The 17671-nt window shown below is 31.8% G+C and overlaps 1 protein-coding gene across 1 annotated transcript in view; it reads right to left on the bottom strand.

The window, feature by feature from the left end:
• Positions 1-5191: 5191 nt before the first annotated feature.
• Positions 5192-17671, bottom strand: part of LOC130898048 (uncharacterized) — a 241881-nt gene continuing 229401 nt past the window's right edge. Inside the window, exon 5 of the mRNA XM_057807083.1 lies at positions 5192-10195. Coding sequence (XP_057663066.1) covers positions 10003-10195 — 193 coding nt within the window. The 3' untranslated portion in view covers positions 5192-10002. The remainder of the gene's footprint in view (positions 10196-17671) is intronic.

Raw genomic sequence — 17671 nt, 5'->3', positions numbered from 1 at the left:
AAACCTAAAAAAAGTCCTATAAAATGATTCAATTGATCAGCTTGTTCATTGCCATGCCCTCTAGAATGATCGCGTAACCATGTCAGAGTATATTTGTTATTAATTAATATCTTTGCATTATAGCTGGGTTGTGCATAGCATAGTCCATTAGGATAGGGTGCTTGATTCTTGGTTCATATACGCTTGCTCATATCTGTTAATTTCCCATTTTTGTGCTCTCGTGGGAACGCAATTTCTGCATTTGCACATTGCTGTCAATGTGGTATCGTCTGAAATGCATTGCATCCTAGTCTGTATTATTTGGGCATCTTATACTCTTTTAGAACGCTTAGATGTCTAGTCACGTCGTCGTACTTTATGTATGCTTTTATTGCCCTCTTTGATGCTTCACTTTCTATAAATGCTTTAAATGCTATTATAATATTACTTGTAGTGCTGCCGTGGGACATGATCGTGTTACGCCTATTATTGCAAGGTCATCCTTTGCAGTTTATCTAGGGTTATTTCCCCAATTTTGGTTTTTCTCTTTACCTCTATATGAAAGCTATATAGTTTATAATTAGTAGCACAATGGTCCATTTCATTATTTTGGGTTTTAGATCACATTTTCTTACCATTCCACATCAATTGTATTAAGCATTTCTTGTGTTATTACTTACTACTTGAAGTGGCTGAACTGTCTTTGCTTAATTAATTCCATGAGTGATATAAACTCCAGATCTAGTATTTGGACATTTGTTTTTATTACTCACTGCCGTGATTAATTATCTTTTTTTAGCTTTCACTTTATGTTTCTAGAATTTAAGGCCGAATTATAAACTTGACGTTCCTTTTGCCGTTTGTTGTTCCGGTGACTTGCGGTTTGACGTTCGTAGCAAATTTTTCAATTTCCTAATATTTTCGTGTTTTTGTTTGTCATAGCATTAAGCCTTATCGTATATGCAATGTCCATAACAAAACTCAAAAAGAAAAAGAATATGGGTAGATTCAAAGTGACACCAATAAACAGAGGTCGAAAATCTTGTGGTTATTTCAATTACAAGAAGAAAATGAAGCCATTGGATAAACAACAATTTTTCAATTTTACCAGGATGACGGTCCCTTTTTTTGAGAAGTGAAATCCAGGATAGGCAAGAAGTACAGATCGGACTTTATACCACCCGAAGGCTTGCCATTCATATTAAAATACAAAAAACACTCCAAAAGAAAATAAAACAAAGAAAAAATATCCTAAATTAAAATTCTAATCGCTAATCTAAGAAAAATAACAGGAAGATTAAGAACCATTTAACCTAATCTATAATTTAATATATTTAAAAAAATCGAAAAGCAAAATCTGAAAAAACAAGTAAATCAAAAAGACCACCAAAGAAACAGAAAGAGAAATAACCCCTACATTACGCTCTAACGTCATACGTCCAAATCACGTGACAAACGCAATGTGATTGGCTCTATTCTATTGCTACGAATATCCGACAAGAAAAGATAAAATTCGTTTATGTTGTCACCAACGGCAGACCGATCTGCAAACGGCGTTATCAAGTGGTAACTATGAATAGTCTAACGCATTTCTATGTTTTTAATTTTGTAACAGCAAACATCAACGGCAACGGCAAATGGAAAGTTAAGTTTATGAATCGGCCATTAAGCACAAGCTGTCAACCCGATAATTTATTTTGTTGTAGTTCCATTAATTGTAGTTAGCTTATCACCCAATAACATTTTAATATGTTTATTATTTACCTATAATTGCAATAATAAACAAAAGAAAGTTTTTTATTGTTAGTATTTGTAAAGTATTTCTCACAAATCTCGATTTTCGGGCAAATTGTAGATGAAAACAGAAAATGATTGATCTCATTTTCGAATCACGTTTCCGAGTCAAAAGTAAAATAATAAAGACATTTTTATATTCATGCTGTCTATAAAGACCAGTAGAAATTTTTAATAATACTACAGACAAATGTAGTTTTCTATAATTGAAATGTATTGTTTTGATATCAAAATGCAGAGTGGCCGTTACCTTTCAATTTTTATTTGTATTTATTGAAAATATAATGTTTCTGATAATATTTCTTTTCTCTACTAACTGTCTTTAAATAGTACAGTATATTCTAAATGATGGACCCATTTGTAAAAATTCGTATTTATTAAAGTAAAAATGCTACATGAATAATTTTTATACCAACGAAAAGGGGAAGTTTCAAAGCTTCTCGATTTCTCGCGGCAATAGGCCGCCATTCTCTGTCACTGCCAGTTGTGAGTGAAATGGGGACTGTGGAGCACAAGGTTTTCTGTGTTATTGAAGTGAGTCGCAAATTGTAGTGCAGCAGACACTTCGTGCTGAATTTGGTACCGTTTAGAGCTCGTGCAGATGAGCCCTAATGACAAAGAGAAGCGTCTCGAATTATGCGGTAATGTGCTAGAAATGATGGAGGATGACACATTTGTACAGCGTATCATTTCTAGCGATGAAGCAACTTTCCACCTCAGTGAAAATGTCAACAGACACAATGTTTGCATATTGGGTTTGCAAAATCAACATACAACATTGCAACACGAAAGAGACTCACAGGAGGTAAACGTGTTCTGTGCCTTATCACGTACAAAGGTTTATGGACCATTTTCTTTTTGCAGAAAGAACTGTGACTGGAATATCGTACCTAGATATGTTGGAATAATGGCTACTCCCCCAAATTATGAAATATTCTCAAAACTTCATTTTTCAACAGAATGGAGTTCCATCCTAGTGGCACCTCGATGTACGAGGATTTTTAAATGAATCTCTTTCTAAGCACTGAATTGGTAACAGGGGAAATGAAGACCTGGCTCTACACTCCTGATCTTACCCCATGTGACTGTTTCTTATGAGGTTATGTTAAGCAAGCTGTTTTTGTCCTGCCTCTACTAACAACTCTGAACGATCTGCGGAGCCATATCACTGCTGTCGTGCGCTCAGTAACAGCAGATACACTTGCTCGTGAATGGTTACCGCGTAGATGTTTGCCGTGCAGCAGCTGGAGGCCACATTGAACACTTGTAATACATTGAAAAAACTTTGAAAACTTCCTCTTTTCATTGGTATTATAAAAATGATTCATGTAGCATTTGTACTTTAATAAATACGAATTTTAAAAAATGGGTCCATCATTTAGAATAATCCCAACAATTTAATATATTCCATATTACATTTTTGATATGTATGGAAATTTGACAAATCCCAATTGGGTGGTTGTGACAGCAGTCAAGCTTTCACATTTTTGGGAATGATTTTATTGAATGATGATAAATTATGGTAGGATAAACATGAAAGAAAAACAGCTCTGGAAAACCATTTGATAATATATGAAATATATTGCTCGGGTAACGACAGATATCCAACGAAATTAAAACAAAAGATTATAAAATTGGTAATACCAAAACTTATATATAGCTGAGAAACATGCACAATAACAGATAAACTAACTCAAAATATGTGGCAGTTAGGATTTATAATAAAAATAACAAAAGAGCCAAAATGTATAAAATTGGTAGTACGACACATAGACAAAATTTAACACAAAATAATAAAAAAAAAATATGCAACTGAGATACTTCGGGCACAAACTACGAGTAGTGGTAGAAATAATGGAAAAACAGGTAATTGAAGCTAGAATATACAGTATATACAGAATATACATAACACCGTAAATCGGGAATCGCTGAGAACGGGTGCATGCAACGAATGCATTTATAGTGGCGCCATTTATCGCGCTAACGAGAAATCATATCGCAATACACAAAAACTCATTTATAGAATAATTAAAAAAAAATTAAATACTTTATGAACATATTCTTTATGCTATCGATATGTATGGTGTCGCCATCTAGTGAAAAATACATAAGCTAAAAATTACGATACGAAGGAATCAGTCTGGATTTTAGATATTCATTTTTTTAGAATTTCGGATTTACGATGTTCAACTGTACTAGAGAAAAACTATTTTCATTCATAAATTGATGAGAAGTCTATTCCTTTCATCTTCTGATAAATAAACTCACCCCCTTAATCTTACCCAGTTTCTACATTAAGGGGGTGATTGCTCGTATAAAATTATGAAAGGTTATTCTTATAATAAAATTTTTCCAGTCTACCCCTTTCTGAGATATCTTCCCTGAAAATGTGGTGACTAAAATTGAGTTTTTATTTTTTTTTTCTAAAAATTCACTAAAGCTAGAAAGTTGAAATTCTGAAATTTTCGTGCATTTGCTAACTACGGGTATTTTTCCAATATCCCCGTTAAATTATACGGGGGTGAACTTAGAAACCCTTAAGTACTTAATTTCATAACAAAGCATTTCTCAAGATGAAGTTTTATTAAATAAAATTATCCTGTTTTTATTTAAAAATATTTTTTATTCTTAATTATTTTTTCCAAAAAAATTTACATAATTTACATTTTTTTTCATATATTGACTGGAAAACAGTAAATATGTAAAATATAATACGAAAATTACAGGAATCCAATTTTTCAGCATAATTAAAATTTTAGGAAAACATTAAAAACTCAATTTTAGTAACCACCTTTAAAGGGTGGTATCTTGAAAAGGGGTTGGCTGAGGAAATTTTGTTATGGGAAACACCTATCTTAATTTTATACGAGCAATCACCTCCTGAATTTTGTTGCATGAATTTAGTATATCAAGATGTAAATTTTTACACAATATGGGGAATAACTAAAATTTTGTGTTAATTCGTTAGGTTTATACCTGTATCTATAATATGAATATATGTACAATATTTTTATTTACATAATTATGTTTCATCATTTTGTATACACACTCCGACTTTCCTTAATTTAATAAAGTTATTGCTTTCCAGTTTACATACATATATACATATAAAAATAAAATTTTTCTATATAATTATATATAATGAAAAAAACTAGAATAGAAATTAAATCACATTTTTGTTTCTATAAGTAAGTATATTAATTAGAATGACTCAATAAGGAGGAATGTTATTCGATCTTCAAATAATTTCTATTTTATTGGTTTGTCACCCTCCCCTATTATACTGCTTACTTATTGGTGACTTTTCTATTTCTACAAATATTAGAATTTATAATCATGTGTCTAATGTTGAAAGAATTCATAGGTAATTGTAAAATGTGATGTATTTTTGCTTCCAAATAATAACCTGCAATACTGATTTTTCTATTTGTATCATAATTAGAAGTCTTTTTCACCAAACAAAGAACTTGAAAGAAACATATTTATCTGTCGATTTACTGGTCGTAAATGTATACGTCAAACATTTGAGTTTTAGATCTCTGAGTACCATAAATAGTCGTCTCAATCTATTGTTATGTAGTTTAAGTGAATAGTGATCTAATAATGTGATATGGTTACATTAGTGATGTGTGATGAGACAGTTTTTCAAGGTCATTGAGACATTTTAGCACCTCATTCGCGAAAAAATGAACAATTCCTCCTATGCGCGATCAGGAAGCATTTGCTGATAATTAGTCAGCTTATATGAATATTTGGTCAAGTGATTATCGAAAAAAAAAAAAGTTGTAATTGTCTTAGGGCGCATACTTTGGGCCGTTTAGCAAAAATTTTCTAACGCTGACCAACTAATAAGACCAACTGACCTTTTATGACCAATTCCTGACCTTTCAGATGGTATAATTGGTCAATGGAAATTCCGCAAATGAGGTGCTAAGATCGCGAACATAAATATTACTTTGACTAATAGGGGTATTAAAAGAATGGTAGAGTAGAAGATAACATCTACATATATAACATGGTACATTATAAGCGGAACAGAAAACCAATAAAAAATTTCGATTTTATAATTATTTATATTTAATTAAAACTTCCAAAATAAAAATCACACTGAAAGTGTTCTTTATATGATTTTATCACTATGGAACAAATTCCCATACTTTCGAGACCATTTTCGATATCTAGGAAGGCAACTTTGATAATAGCTTGAGCTTTATAAGTATTTTATCGTGACATCACTTGACTTGCAACGTTGATGCTTTTTCAGTGAAATCTTAAAACCATCAACCTTCTGAATTAATTACTGGATTCTTAAGACTACAATTAATATTCAAAATAATATAGATATAAACCGCTATCCCGCTATCACAACTTGTTTTCTGCAATCCAAATTCGGTGCATCATCTTTTAAATTTAATAATAAGGAGCATTGTCCATTGTTATGTAATTTTTTAAAAATCTTATGGTAATCTAAAGTGATACTATTCTCACTGTCAACATGAATTAGTCTTTGTCCTTTTGATTATATGGACATTGAGAATTTTTCATTGGGATGATTTGTGCAATAAGTATCTACAGTCATGACAATGAATATTAGTTTTATCCATATACATATTTGTGTTCCGAAAAAAATTTTCCGAAATTGCTCTGTAAAAACAACAAAAGCGGATCCAGGTGAAATTAATGCTGCAATAATAAAAAATGGAGCCCTTGGAATCTTTAGCTTGTATATTTACAAAATGGTGAAAATTTACCCGAGGGTGTCTACAAGAAAATAAGGGGTATAAGAATACACTAATTATGTAGAAGAACAGTTTGGACTTAGAGCTGGAAGGACCTGTACATACAACGTGTTCTCTTTAAAGCATTTAATAGAAAAGAAAAACAGAAATAAATAGACCAGTGTATCCAATGTTCATGGATTTACAAAAGGCTTAATTTAACATACCAATATTGAAATTATCGGAAGTTTTTGAAACTACCAACAATTATCATACCGTCATAAAGGCTATCTTTTTTTTGGGTGCCCTCTTCTAACGAAGGTTGGCGATAACCCCGGCAAAGTCATTTCTATCTCTGGCCCTTCTCATCAGCGTCTGAGAGTCTAAATCGGTCCACTCGCAAATATTCTTCAGCAATAAACTCTGTCGTTTGCCAGAACAACGTTTTCCCTCGATTTTTCCTTCGATCAGACGTTGCAAAAGTCTGTATTTGTCAATAAAGGCTATCGAGAACTTGTATGAAGATATTAAGTCTGCAATAAAAACCGAATATAAAGTATCGGAATCTTCATACTTCCTGAGACACGGGTGTTGTATCCCCCCAATGATTATCAAAATATATGTTTCAAAATCTCTAACAACTCGAAAGAAGAAATGCAAAAGAATGGAGATTAAAATCGATGATGATACCTAGTTGTACACCCCTCAGTTTGCAGATGAACAGATAATATGTGCAAAAACGACAGATATGACTTAGAATCTATAGCACGCAAACTAAAGGAAGAATACGGAAAATAGTGACTGCAGATGAACGTAGAAAACGTTTAAGGGAAACAACGAAATTATAGCGAGATGTGAGAACTGTGAATATGAATACATACAGAAAACATAAATATAATATAGAATAAACAGAGCAAACACAATAACTGAAGGGAATGATGTGGATTACTGAAAAATGAGAATCTACAATGCTATGATGGGAGTGGTATATAGATCGGAAAGGTGGAGAATAAAAGAAAAATTAAAGAAAAAAATAAAAGCCACGGAAATGGACGCCATAAGAAAAATAAATAGAAGTCAAGGTTAGATCGAATCAGAAACGACACAATAAAAAAACAAATGAATCTAAAACAAACAATTATAAAATATATTTAGAAAAATTAGTTGATTTGGTACGGGCACGTGCAGAAGAAAGAGGAGGAAAGTTTGCCAAAAAAATATTGAGGTGGATCCCACAAGAGAACAGAAAGAGAGGGAGATCAAGATTGTAATGGCTGCATATAATGAGAAAATTTTTGGGTATATGAAAAATGTATGATTAGAACAGCAGCGACAGGAAGGAGTGGCATTTAGGCATCGAACAACGTCGTAGGACGTTTTGAACTCGAATTTATATACGTATTTTTTTTCTATGTAATACACGTCTATCTTCGTCGCATAAGTCGATTTTGTTATTTTTATATTTTTTTGCAGTCTGAAAGATCAAAGATAATGCTTCGAATACTTCTTTCGGAAACACTGGTCTTGGCAATAACTTGCTCATACAACTTAACAATTGCAGTTTCAAGTTGTCCTGACGTTTGACCGAAATATTTTTTTGCAGATCATTTTCAAACTCCCTTATTAGCATGAAAAAATCTAAAGCTTTGTAAGAAGTGATATCATATGATGCGAGTTTTTGTGCGAATCTCGAGGACAGTGCACCTTATGGTAGGCTTGAATGTAAATTACTATAGAATTCAAAATAAGCCACATCATTATTTTCTTTAATATGCAAATTATGGAAAAAACTCATAACAGTTGTAACATGTTGAATTAACTAATTGACAATCTGACAGTATATATAATTCTTGTCTAGCATAGGCACTAATGCCTTATAAAAACTGTTGTACTTAATATTATAGTTAATTTTTGATCGAAATTGAAAGTCTTATTAGAGGATAAAAGGAATTTTGAAGTTCAATCTGTTGGTGCAAAACCAATATAACCATATAACTCATATAACTCTTTTTACAATAATAGTAATACATTTAAAAATTTATCTTATCATTAACTTCTAATTAAGACGTAATTAATACCTACGTTTAGATCATGACAGATATAATACTGTATTACGCAAATGTATCACCAGATATTGCAGAGGTATAAGAAACAACAGAAGCATTTTTTCGGTTGTTATTACTTTTATAAATTAGCTTGACGATTTTCCAAAATTATAAGTATGTTGTTTTGGTGATGATTGTGATTCTCTTTAACCCTCCATTGGGTCGCAGATTTGTGTCATATGGTTAGCTGTGCTGTGTTATTCAATTGGAATAACTCCACATCTTGGTAAGTATATAGAACTCTGTTCAAAGAAACCAAAGACTTTTATTATTGATATTAATAGTTAGTCTATACAGGGTGAAATACCAAATAACATGCTATTGTGATCACACTTTCGAGTGAAAAAAAGATAATGGATCGCAAGAAAGGCCCCATTTCGAACAACTATAAGCACTGAACGATGTCTTCCAACCAACATAATAGCATGGTTATCAACGCCATCTCTATTGTACCCTATACGTTCCTGTTTGAGGATCTGATGCAAGATTATATGTTTTCAAAAATTATGTTAGATTTCGTAGTTGTTTAAATCACGCTTCTCGAGTTATTCTCTATATGAGAGAGTTCAGTTCTAGGAGGTATTAAAAACTCACCATTAACCACCTTCTTGTTGATTGGCCATAATTAGCTTGTCGACGATAGCTACATCTGAATTTATCCCATTATAGAATAAAATGATTCCCGATTTCCTCTCGGGATAGAAACGTCTTTAGAAGAAACATATATCTTTGATTGCAATGCAACAGTACGAAAGGAGAGTGTATCAGAAAATGCTGCTAAAATAGGCACGACTTTTTGGAAACACGAAACGCCGAAACTGTTTTATTTCGCCCGTAAAAAATAGTCAAGTTGCTCTTAATCATCAATAATTTATGGACCCATTTGCCTCGTTTTAATATTATCGTCTAATATGAATCATCAAATTCATTACAGTTTTTGTATCTTATACCGGGACAGAAATCGCCGTGTGTGTAGGTACACGGCCGACGCTATTTGGGTTTGAAAACAAAAGCAGCAGCAGTAAGGAGATTTTAATTCTATCCCACTAGGACATGATTCAAGACCCATTGGGTTGAGATATCTTTGCATTTCGTACTCCTACCATTGACTGTTATCAAGAAAACGATAAATAAACTACATTACTTAGATTCAGGCGCGACCAATAGAGGGTTATTTGTAATCTTATCATTTTATTATTTATATGGATGAATATTATTTATGAAGTATTACTTTCACATTGAAATGATTGCTTATTAATACAAAGAGTATAATAAAATTAATAAAACATATGGATCAGATTCTGCAAATAATACTACAAGCATGTTATATATATTTCGGAAGCCACGTTTTTGATTCCTGATTTATAATGAACGGAATTGAAACCTTTATTCTATCTATAACTATGTCAATATGGTAAATTATCTCTTAGTATGGCTTGTTTGACCATCTTGAATTTTTCACATTTTCCCCACCAAGAGTATTTAACACAATTCTTCTTCGGTTTTAGGACAAAGCATTTGGTTTGTACAATGTTAAAAAACAATTTTCCTACAAGATTGGCATCACTGGAACCAACCCTCTTCAGACAAGCCCTGAAACTAAAAGACAGAATTAGTTTGACTTTATATCGAAGTAACGTAAGTTATAAAAAGCAGGAGTAAAAATGTATATTAACACATTTCACAATTTCTATTTATATAAATATAAATATTCTATCGAAAATATTTTATGCAATGTATAGAATTTGTATGAAAATACACGTAAATTCCTAAACATCATTTGGAATAGTTTTTGTTAATAGATCTGTTAATGGTAAGGTGCTTGTATAATTCCATTATTTCCATCAAGTCTACCCATTGGTTGACATTATCGACAGCTCAATCTTACGCAATGTTCGTCTCACTGAGTGGCGACTGAGGCTGATCAGGTATTTGTCTTCAAATCAGTATATCCGTTGCACGTATACAGCTTCATTGTAATCCATACACCACTGCGGGTCTTTCAAAAAACGGTCCTTTATCCGGGGAAAACAAGGGGCATATATAAACATTTTAGTGTATTATTAGAGAGAGATACACGATACTACGTATTTGAACATATAAGGAAACTATAATTCTTATAAAGAAAATTCAATATCCAAGCGCCAATTTGAATATTGAACTTTGAAATCTATGAATTTATTGTTTTTCAAGAAATTACACAATTTAATACCTCTCCAAAGTAATTATTTCCTAGACGATGAATATATTAGTATTCGAAAGCTTGGAAATATATTATGGTTAGTACACTTTGGTATTCAATTTTGCCACAAATTCACTACGAAAACGCTCATAATCCAGCTGGCAAAGACTTCTTATTTCACAAACTTTTTGATATGTTTATGTTTCTAGATCGTCTTGATTAAAAATCAGTTTTTTTGAAAGATGAAAATTTGACGCTTTGACTTACTTCGGTCAAGTAATGAGAAAACTTATTTTTAATCAGAAGAGACCTAAAATCAAGACGATTTAGAAACAGTTCTTCGCTTGCCGAACACCTGTTTTTACAAACAATATATATTACTCAAAATGATCAGTGTACTGATAAAAAAATTGAATGAATAATCTTGGTGAAATTTCTGCATATCTTGAATTTTAATAAAACAAATTCTATAAAGACTCAACGACATTCGTAACGGTATAACAAAAGAAAGATTAACGTCATTTGTAACGACCCGAATTCATTACGTTCAAGAAGCAACCTTCCAAATAATATTACAAATAACACTTAAATAGTAGATTATTGATTTTAGTTCCTGTTCAATTAATTTTAAAATTGAAATCCTTTCATTAGAAAGTTAAGTTAGTTTAGGTCGTTATAAATGGAGTAGAATTTTTATGGGTTAGGTAAGTTGGTTAGCTACTGATGACATTGAACTTATCAAATTTTTTTTTTAAATCTAAACTATATGCTTAGATTACAATAAGGTTATTTTAATCAGGTTTTTTATTAACAGACTGAACATTTTGAGCAATAAACGTCGTTTCTAAAAAGAGTTATTTTTAAAAATTACCTTCACTCGGCAGGTTTGTATTCCATAGATTGACCTTCATAGCAACTGCTGGGGTATAATTTGCTGTCACTTTTTTGAGAGGTTATTCGATTGGTAAGTGACTTCTTAGATTGACCAATTTAAACAAGGAATTTCATAAACTATTTGATATATGATATTCCTTTTATATTATTTTGTACAGAGATTCCAAATAGGTAAGATAGTATTATTAAAATTAGTATTAGTATTAGACGCGTTTAATATGAAATTCAATGTCAGATATATTATATAGAATTCATTCCAAAAGATATAAAGGGTATGAGTTGTTATAAAAAAGTACTTTTAGATTCTTCTTTTGAAAGGGACTCTATTTTTCATCTATAAATTGATCTAAGTGCTACGTGGGTGAATGAATGGTAATTGATATCTTTTCCGGAACTGACATTGTCTTCGTTTCTAATCAATTTGTATCAAGAAAAGTTGATTGATTATTCAGCATTCTCTCTTCCTATAGTCAACTTTATATAAGGATTGAAACTACCACTGTAAAATAGTAAATTATCAAGTTCATAGTATGGAAAGGATGAAGTTATGTGTCTACTTTTTATGGAAGAATAGTTTGAAGGGCAACGCAGATATAACAAAGTCCAAAATATAATTCATTACCACAGAATTATGTTCTCCTGGTTTGGACCTTCTAGTAATGCTTACTCAAATAGTAATTTTATGAGCCTTGGTAGTAATAATTCACAGCAGCTTTAAATAAAAATAATTCAAACAAAAATTTTCTATCTGGATATTTTTAAAATTTTCATAAGTAGTAAAACATCTATATTTATCTCTAGATTATTTTCTTTTGCACTACTAAAAGTTCGAGAGCACAATAAGTCATTCAGTTCGTATATTTTTTTTATAAAAGTTCAAAGTTACTGACCACCGGTTTAATTAACGAGTCCTCTTGTGCGATGTCAAATAAATTGGTATAGTATCGCCCAGTGGGCTTTGTTACACCATTTCTGGTCGACTTAGCACGATCACTGTCAATTAGTAGCAACTTTATTCCTTATAACAATTGCTTTTGTGTGTTTTTTTTTTCGATTGGCTCAATCCCGTGCTCCGTGTCGGTTTGAAAAAACGATTAGCGTCGATTTCAGAGAAAAGTTCCGAACAGTCATTAGTGACCGGCTTACAGGATTTTTTATTTCGTAGAAATTTCGGTGGCACGCGATAATGGGAAAGGATAGTTGCTGTTATTTATGTTTTCTTTAAGTTACTGTCTGAACAGTCTCTTGAGCCACTGAAGTGGTTTGAAAATAATCGACTGTACAGCTTGCTATTGGAACCAGTCTGTCATTCAAGGTTATTAAAAATAGGATTTTTATTTATACATGCTTTATATTAGTTAGTTAGTAGTAAAATTGCATCCTCTTAAAACTTTGTACACTAAGAAAAATCTATGAAAAAGTATAAAGACATTAAATATGTATCCAGCATATTAAATCACAGATCATATATAGATGAATTGCGATAATTTTATTGTTCTAACTAAATTGACATCCTTCATAACATATTGGTAAATCTATGTTTTTTAAATGGCTTGTTATTTCAAATTTTTATTTTTGTTTGTAATATTTACTAGAATGGTATATTTTCAAGATATATTATCCCAAAAAGTGAAAGTTTGAGAACTATTATGAAAATAAAAATAAATTAGATTAGTTTTAAACTTTTTAAATAAAAAAATTATTATGAGAGCACTTATTTCCTCAATCAAGTGAAATGTAGACAAATTGAGTTTTAATAGTAGTATGATAATATTTATAATAATAACCTGAATAAAATATGTTCCTATTTTTTAATAAGGTGGAAATAAAAGTTGAAAAAAATATATATTAGTAAACAGCTGACACGGCAGACTTCGTCTGCCTCAATCGATAATAAAAGACTTAAATTTCTGTATAACATAAACTAAAAACAAACAAAAGGAATCCTTTTTATATTACAACAAATAAAAAATGAATAAATTTTTATTATTATTTTCGATTAATTACACATGAAGTTGCTTACTTACAAAACAAAGTGTTCCTGAATTAAAAGCTATTTATAAGGTTTCAATTTGATATTGACAGACACACACAGATATGATACAGTCCTTTAATCAATTTAAAGCTTCTGGAAAACTATTTTTCTGTTTTGTGCGAAACAGGGAAGCTCCAAATTGATTCCGAAAACTTCCAACGACTGGCCTTGTGATTTATTTATGGTCATCGCAAAGGTAAGTCGTACCGGAAATAGTAAACGTTTAAAATCGAATGGTAAATTCGTTGGAATCATCTGAATACGCAGGATTATGACATTCTCTTCTGTGTATTTTTTCTTTATGATTGTTGCCTCAATTAAGTTATTCATCACCTTTTTCACAGCCAGTCTTCTCCCTTGCACAGTCGAGGTTGATTAATGTTACGCAGCATGATGACAACTGATCCTACTTTTAACTGTAAATTGTGAGGTAGTAATCCAGGCAATTCCAGTAAATTTAAAAACTCTGTGGAATATTTGACTACGTCATCATCAACGGTGTCGACTGATTTGAAGGAATCCAACTGTCCAGGAAGAAAATTCTGAATGGTCGTATTGAGATCCTCGACATCTTTATTTTTCGCCACCAATATTGCTCGTTCACCCAGATAATTATGTTTATTGAACTGTTGCGCTCCTCTTTTTAGTCTGTGATGTGAAAGAAATCTGTAGGTAATGTGATGAATCCCGTCGAGGTATCCACTGCGACTTTATTATTATTGCATTCTAAGACTATCTTCTTCATAGTCACTTACCTACCCTTACCCTACCCAGTTTCTTCTTCACGATTAATGTTGGATTGCTTCTTCTATTAGAGCGCAATGTTCCAGTCACATGAGTTTGGTTTGTATTGTAATATTTGTCCATAAATAAATGGTGCCCTCTGTTTAGATAAGGTTACATTAGTCTTAGCACAAGAGCTTCAAGTTTAGAAAGGTCAACAATATAAAACAAATTATAATGCATCACAACACGTAATGTTACGGTCCAATGCGAGTAAATGTAGGTTATGTTCATTTCAGAAGAATATTTTATTTAGAGGCTATGAAGGGCTGGAACACATAATACGACTTGCCTGGTGAGACACCTATCATGGGTCTCATATACTTATTAAGCATCTATGCCTGCTTTAACAGGTCTGACCCCTAAAGTCTATAAAAATTTGACGGCTAAAGCAGGCGTGTTCCTGTGAGCAGGACGGCTATAACAGGCGTGTCCATCAACGTGTTAAATGATAACATAATAAATTGTATTGTTAGTTGTGTACTTAGCAGTGTGAGGAACCACAAAATATTGAAACAGTCAATTATCGTTATCACTGCTCTTTACAAATCCTCGGAAAAATTATGTTTTACCTTGACGGAAAATGCGGACACAATTTTTGTAGCTCACTTGTGTTTTAATGTACTGGTAAATTCAATAAATTTTTAAATGATCTGTTTTCAATAATGTATTCTAATGTTTAATTATTATAATAATAATAATTACAATTTATGATAATAAAATAGTCTAGAATTATTTTTTCGGTCAAACACACTACATGGACATACAAAATCATCCATAAAAAAATCAAAATGTTCGAATGTATTATTTAGAAAATATATTTAAATATAAGTTCTTATTTTGCAGCTTTAAAGGCTTATAACTCAGAAACGAAGGGTCGTATGAGACAATTTTTTGCATCCGGTCCCGGAACACCCTGTATATTCTAAAATAGGCTTTTATTGAAACAAACACTTGTTTTCAATTAGTGTAAGCCCACATTTTGTCAAGTACATTGATAAATATCGAGAAAATAACGAAGTAGCTGAAACATTACAACATTTGACGAAATTTTGGAATACACCTTGGGCCTTACTGTATTTATTTATTGATGTATTAATTGTTTATTAAATTTAGAAGCTTTAGTGTTTCAATTATAAAATTCGTCTTCTTTCCTATCTTGCACTGCTTTTAGCGAATTATAGAGATAATAAAATATTCTTGTAAGTTCCTCAGAGCAGTCTAGAATATTTGATAATTATATAGGTAGCTAATTCACAGGGGAAAGAAAAATAAACAATTCAACCTCGTTATATTATAGATACGACATTTACATTAAGATCGAGAGCTAGAATAGTTTTTTCATGAAGTATTCTTAAATGATTGAATGTATTGAATACTAATATTTCCTTTTATTAATAAATCGACGAACCCAAGCGTATCCTTATAATGTAGATGTATCACTGTATTGACGTAACATATGTTTGACTAAATTTTCAATGCGTACTAGAATGCAGCTCTGGCCGTAAATTGCGAATAAAGATAATCCTGATTTTACGAGATGTGCGTCCACCGGTGTTTTTATGGAGTGCGAACTGCAATAAAAGCTGATTGGATATCATTATAACTATCGTCGCGTCTTTTTATGGGTTTATATAGAATCAGCAGTGTAAATAATTCTTATCCAAATTTCGGTTGGTATAATGAGTAAGTTGTTAGTTTGCGTACAACTGTTAATGCTACCGATATTTGGAGTTAGAGACGAATTTTGATTCATTTTCTAATACGATTTTTTGATCATAATTTTAATTTTGTGAAATGATAAGGTCACTATACGATAGAAAAAACTTTCGGTATTCTGAATGTTCGGGGTATATAATCGGAAATAGGATTCTATTTCGAAAGAGAGAAATATCTTATAGTTTAAGTTCCGGCTGCAGGATTAATGCGCTCATCGGTTTTTTGCTGAAATCCAACTTTTTATGTATATTTATAATTAGGAGAATAGATATCTACCAGGTTGCCTAACAAAATTTGACCGCTAGTATTTTGTTGTTTGTTGTTCAGTTTTTTTAAATAATTTGAATTTATCTCATATCCAAATGTAATTATGTTATTATTTGAATCATTGTCCAATAAAAAAATATTCAGTCAGTTTTTAGAAGATCTGTATTATTTATAAAATTGTGACATCACACGAATTATAACTCGGACTACCTTACCTGAAATATTCCCGTCCCGAGTTGGCGCATCCTTACCTTAACGGATTAAGAATCTTCACGCTCCCGTTCACCATTTTTCAAAATTTCTGTCGTTTTTTGAGCGATTCTTACTCGCTCTGACTTTTGGATATCGTTAAGCGTATGTGACACCCAAAGAGTAGTTTTTTTCGCATGAAGATGGTAATGTAAAATTGAATTTACTTTGCGGATACAATGCTCAATAGGTGCATCTTGGATCATCTTTGTTTATATGTCATACTACTTTAATGTTTTCAGCAGTAACTAATGATCAAGGACAACTATCAGGTGATTCATCATCAAGGGATATACGTCATATTTTAAATTCGACATACTAGCAGAGCACATTTACTTGTGAAGGACTTTCATCAGCAAAAGCGGATTATAACCATTCATTACTTTGTTGTTAACTTAAATCGACTTTGAAATCATAGTAGATCGAAGCGCGCACTTGTTCTCACGACAAATTCATACGATGACAATTTGTCTGTAACACTATCAATTCTGTAATCACACCCTCGACGGTAGTCAGAGCTTACTACTCAAGTATAGTATTCGAAAATGCAGTGTTGCCAGTTCTAATTCCTCTAGTTTAGTGGAATCTAAATGTAATAAGTGATATTTTAGCTGGTATCTTTTTGGCAACACTGTTTTTGACAAATCACGCGTGAATCGTGTCTTGTGTCATTGTCAAACTTGTTCAGTTTGGTGTATAATTTAATAATGCAGATTATTGAATTTTACTATCAAAATTCATGCTCGGTTAAGAGAGTTCATCACGCACTTCTTCCAATTTATGGACAGTTTAGTCGGCCTACTGAGGAAACTACTCGGAAGTTTGTGATTAAATGTCGAATCCAGTTTAATTGGGCCTCTGTTACTCTACTATGTGGAAAATTTTGCGAAAGGATTTGAAGCCACACGATCTCCGACAACGTCTAACATTTGATAAATGGACGCTG

The sequence above is a fragment of the Diorhabda carinulata genome, chromosome 9 (genome assembly GCF_026250575.1).
Source record: "Diorhabda carinulata isolate Delta chromosome 9, icDioCari1.1, whole genome shotgun sequence".
NCBI classification, from domain to species: Eukaryota; Metazoa; Arthropoda; class Insecta; order Coleoptera; family Chrysomelidae; genus Diorhabda; species Diorhabda carinulata.
This window is presented reverse-complemented; position numbering and strand designations above follow the sequence as displayed.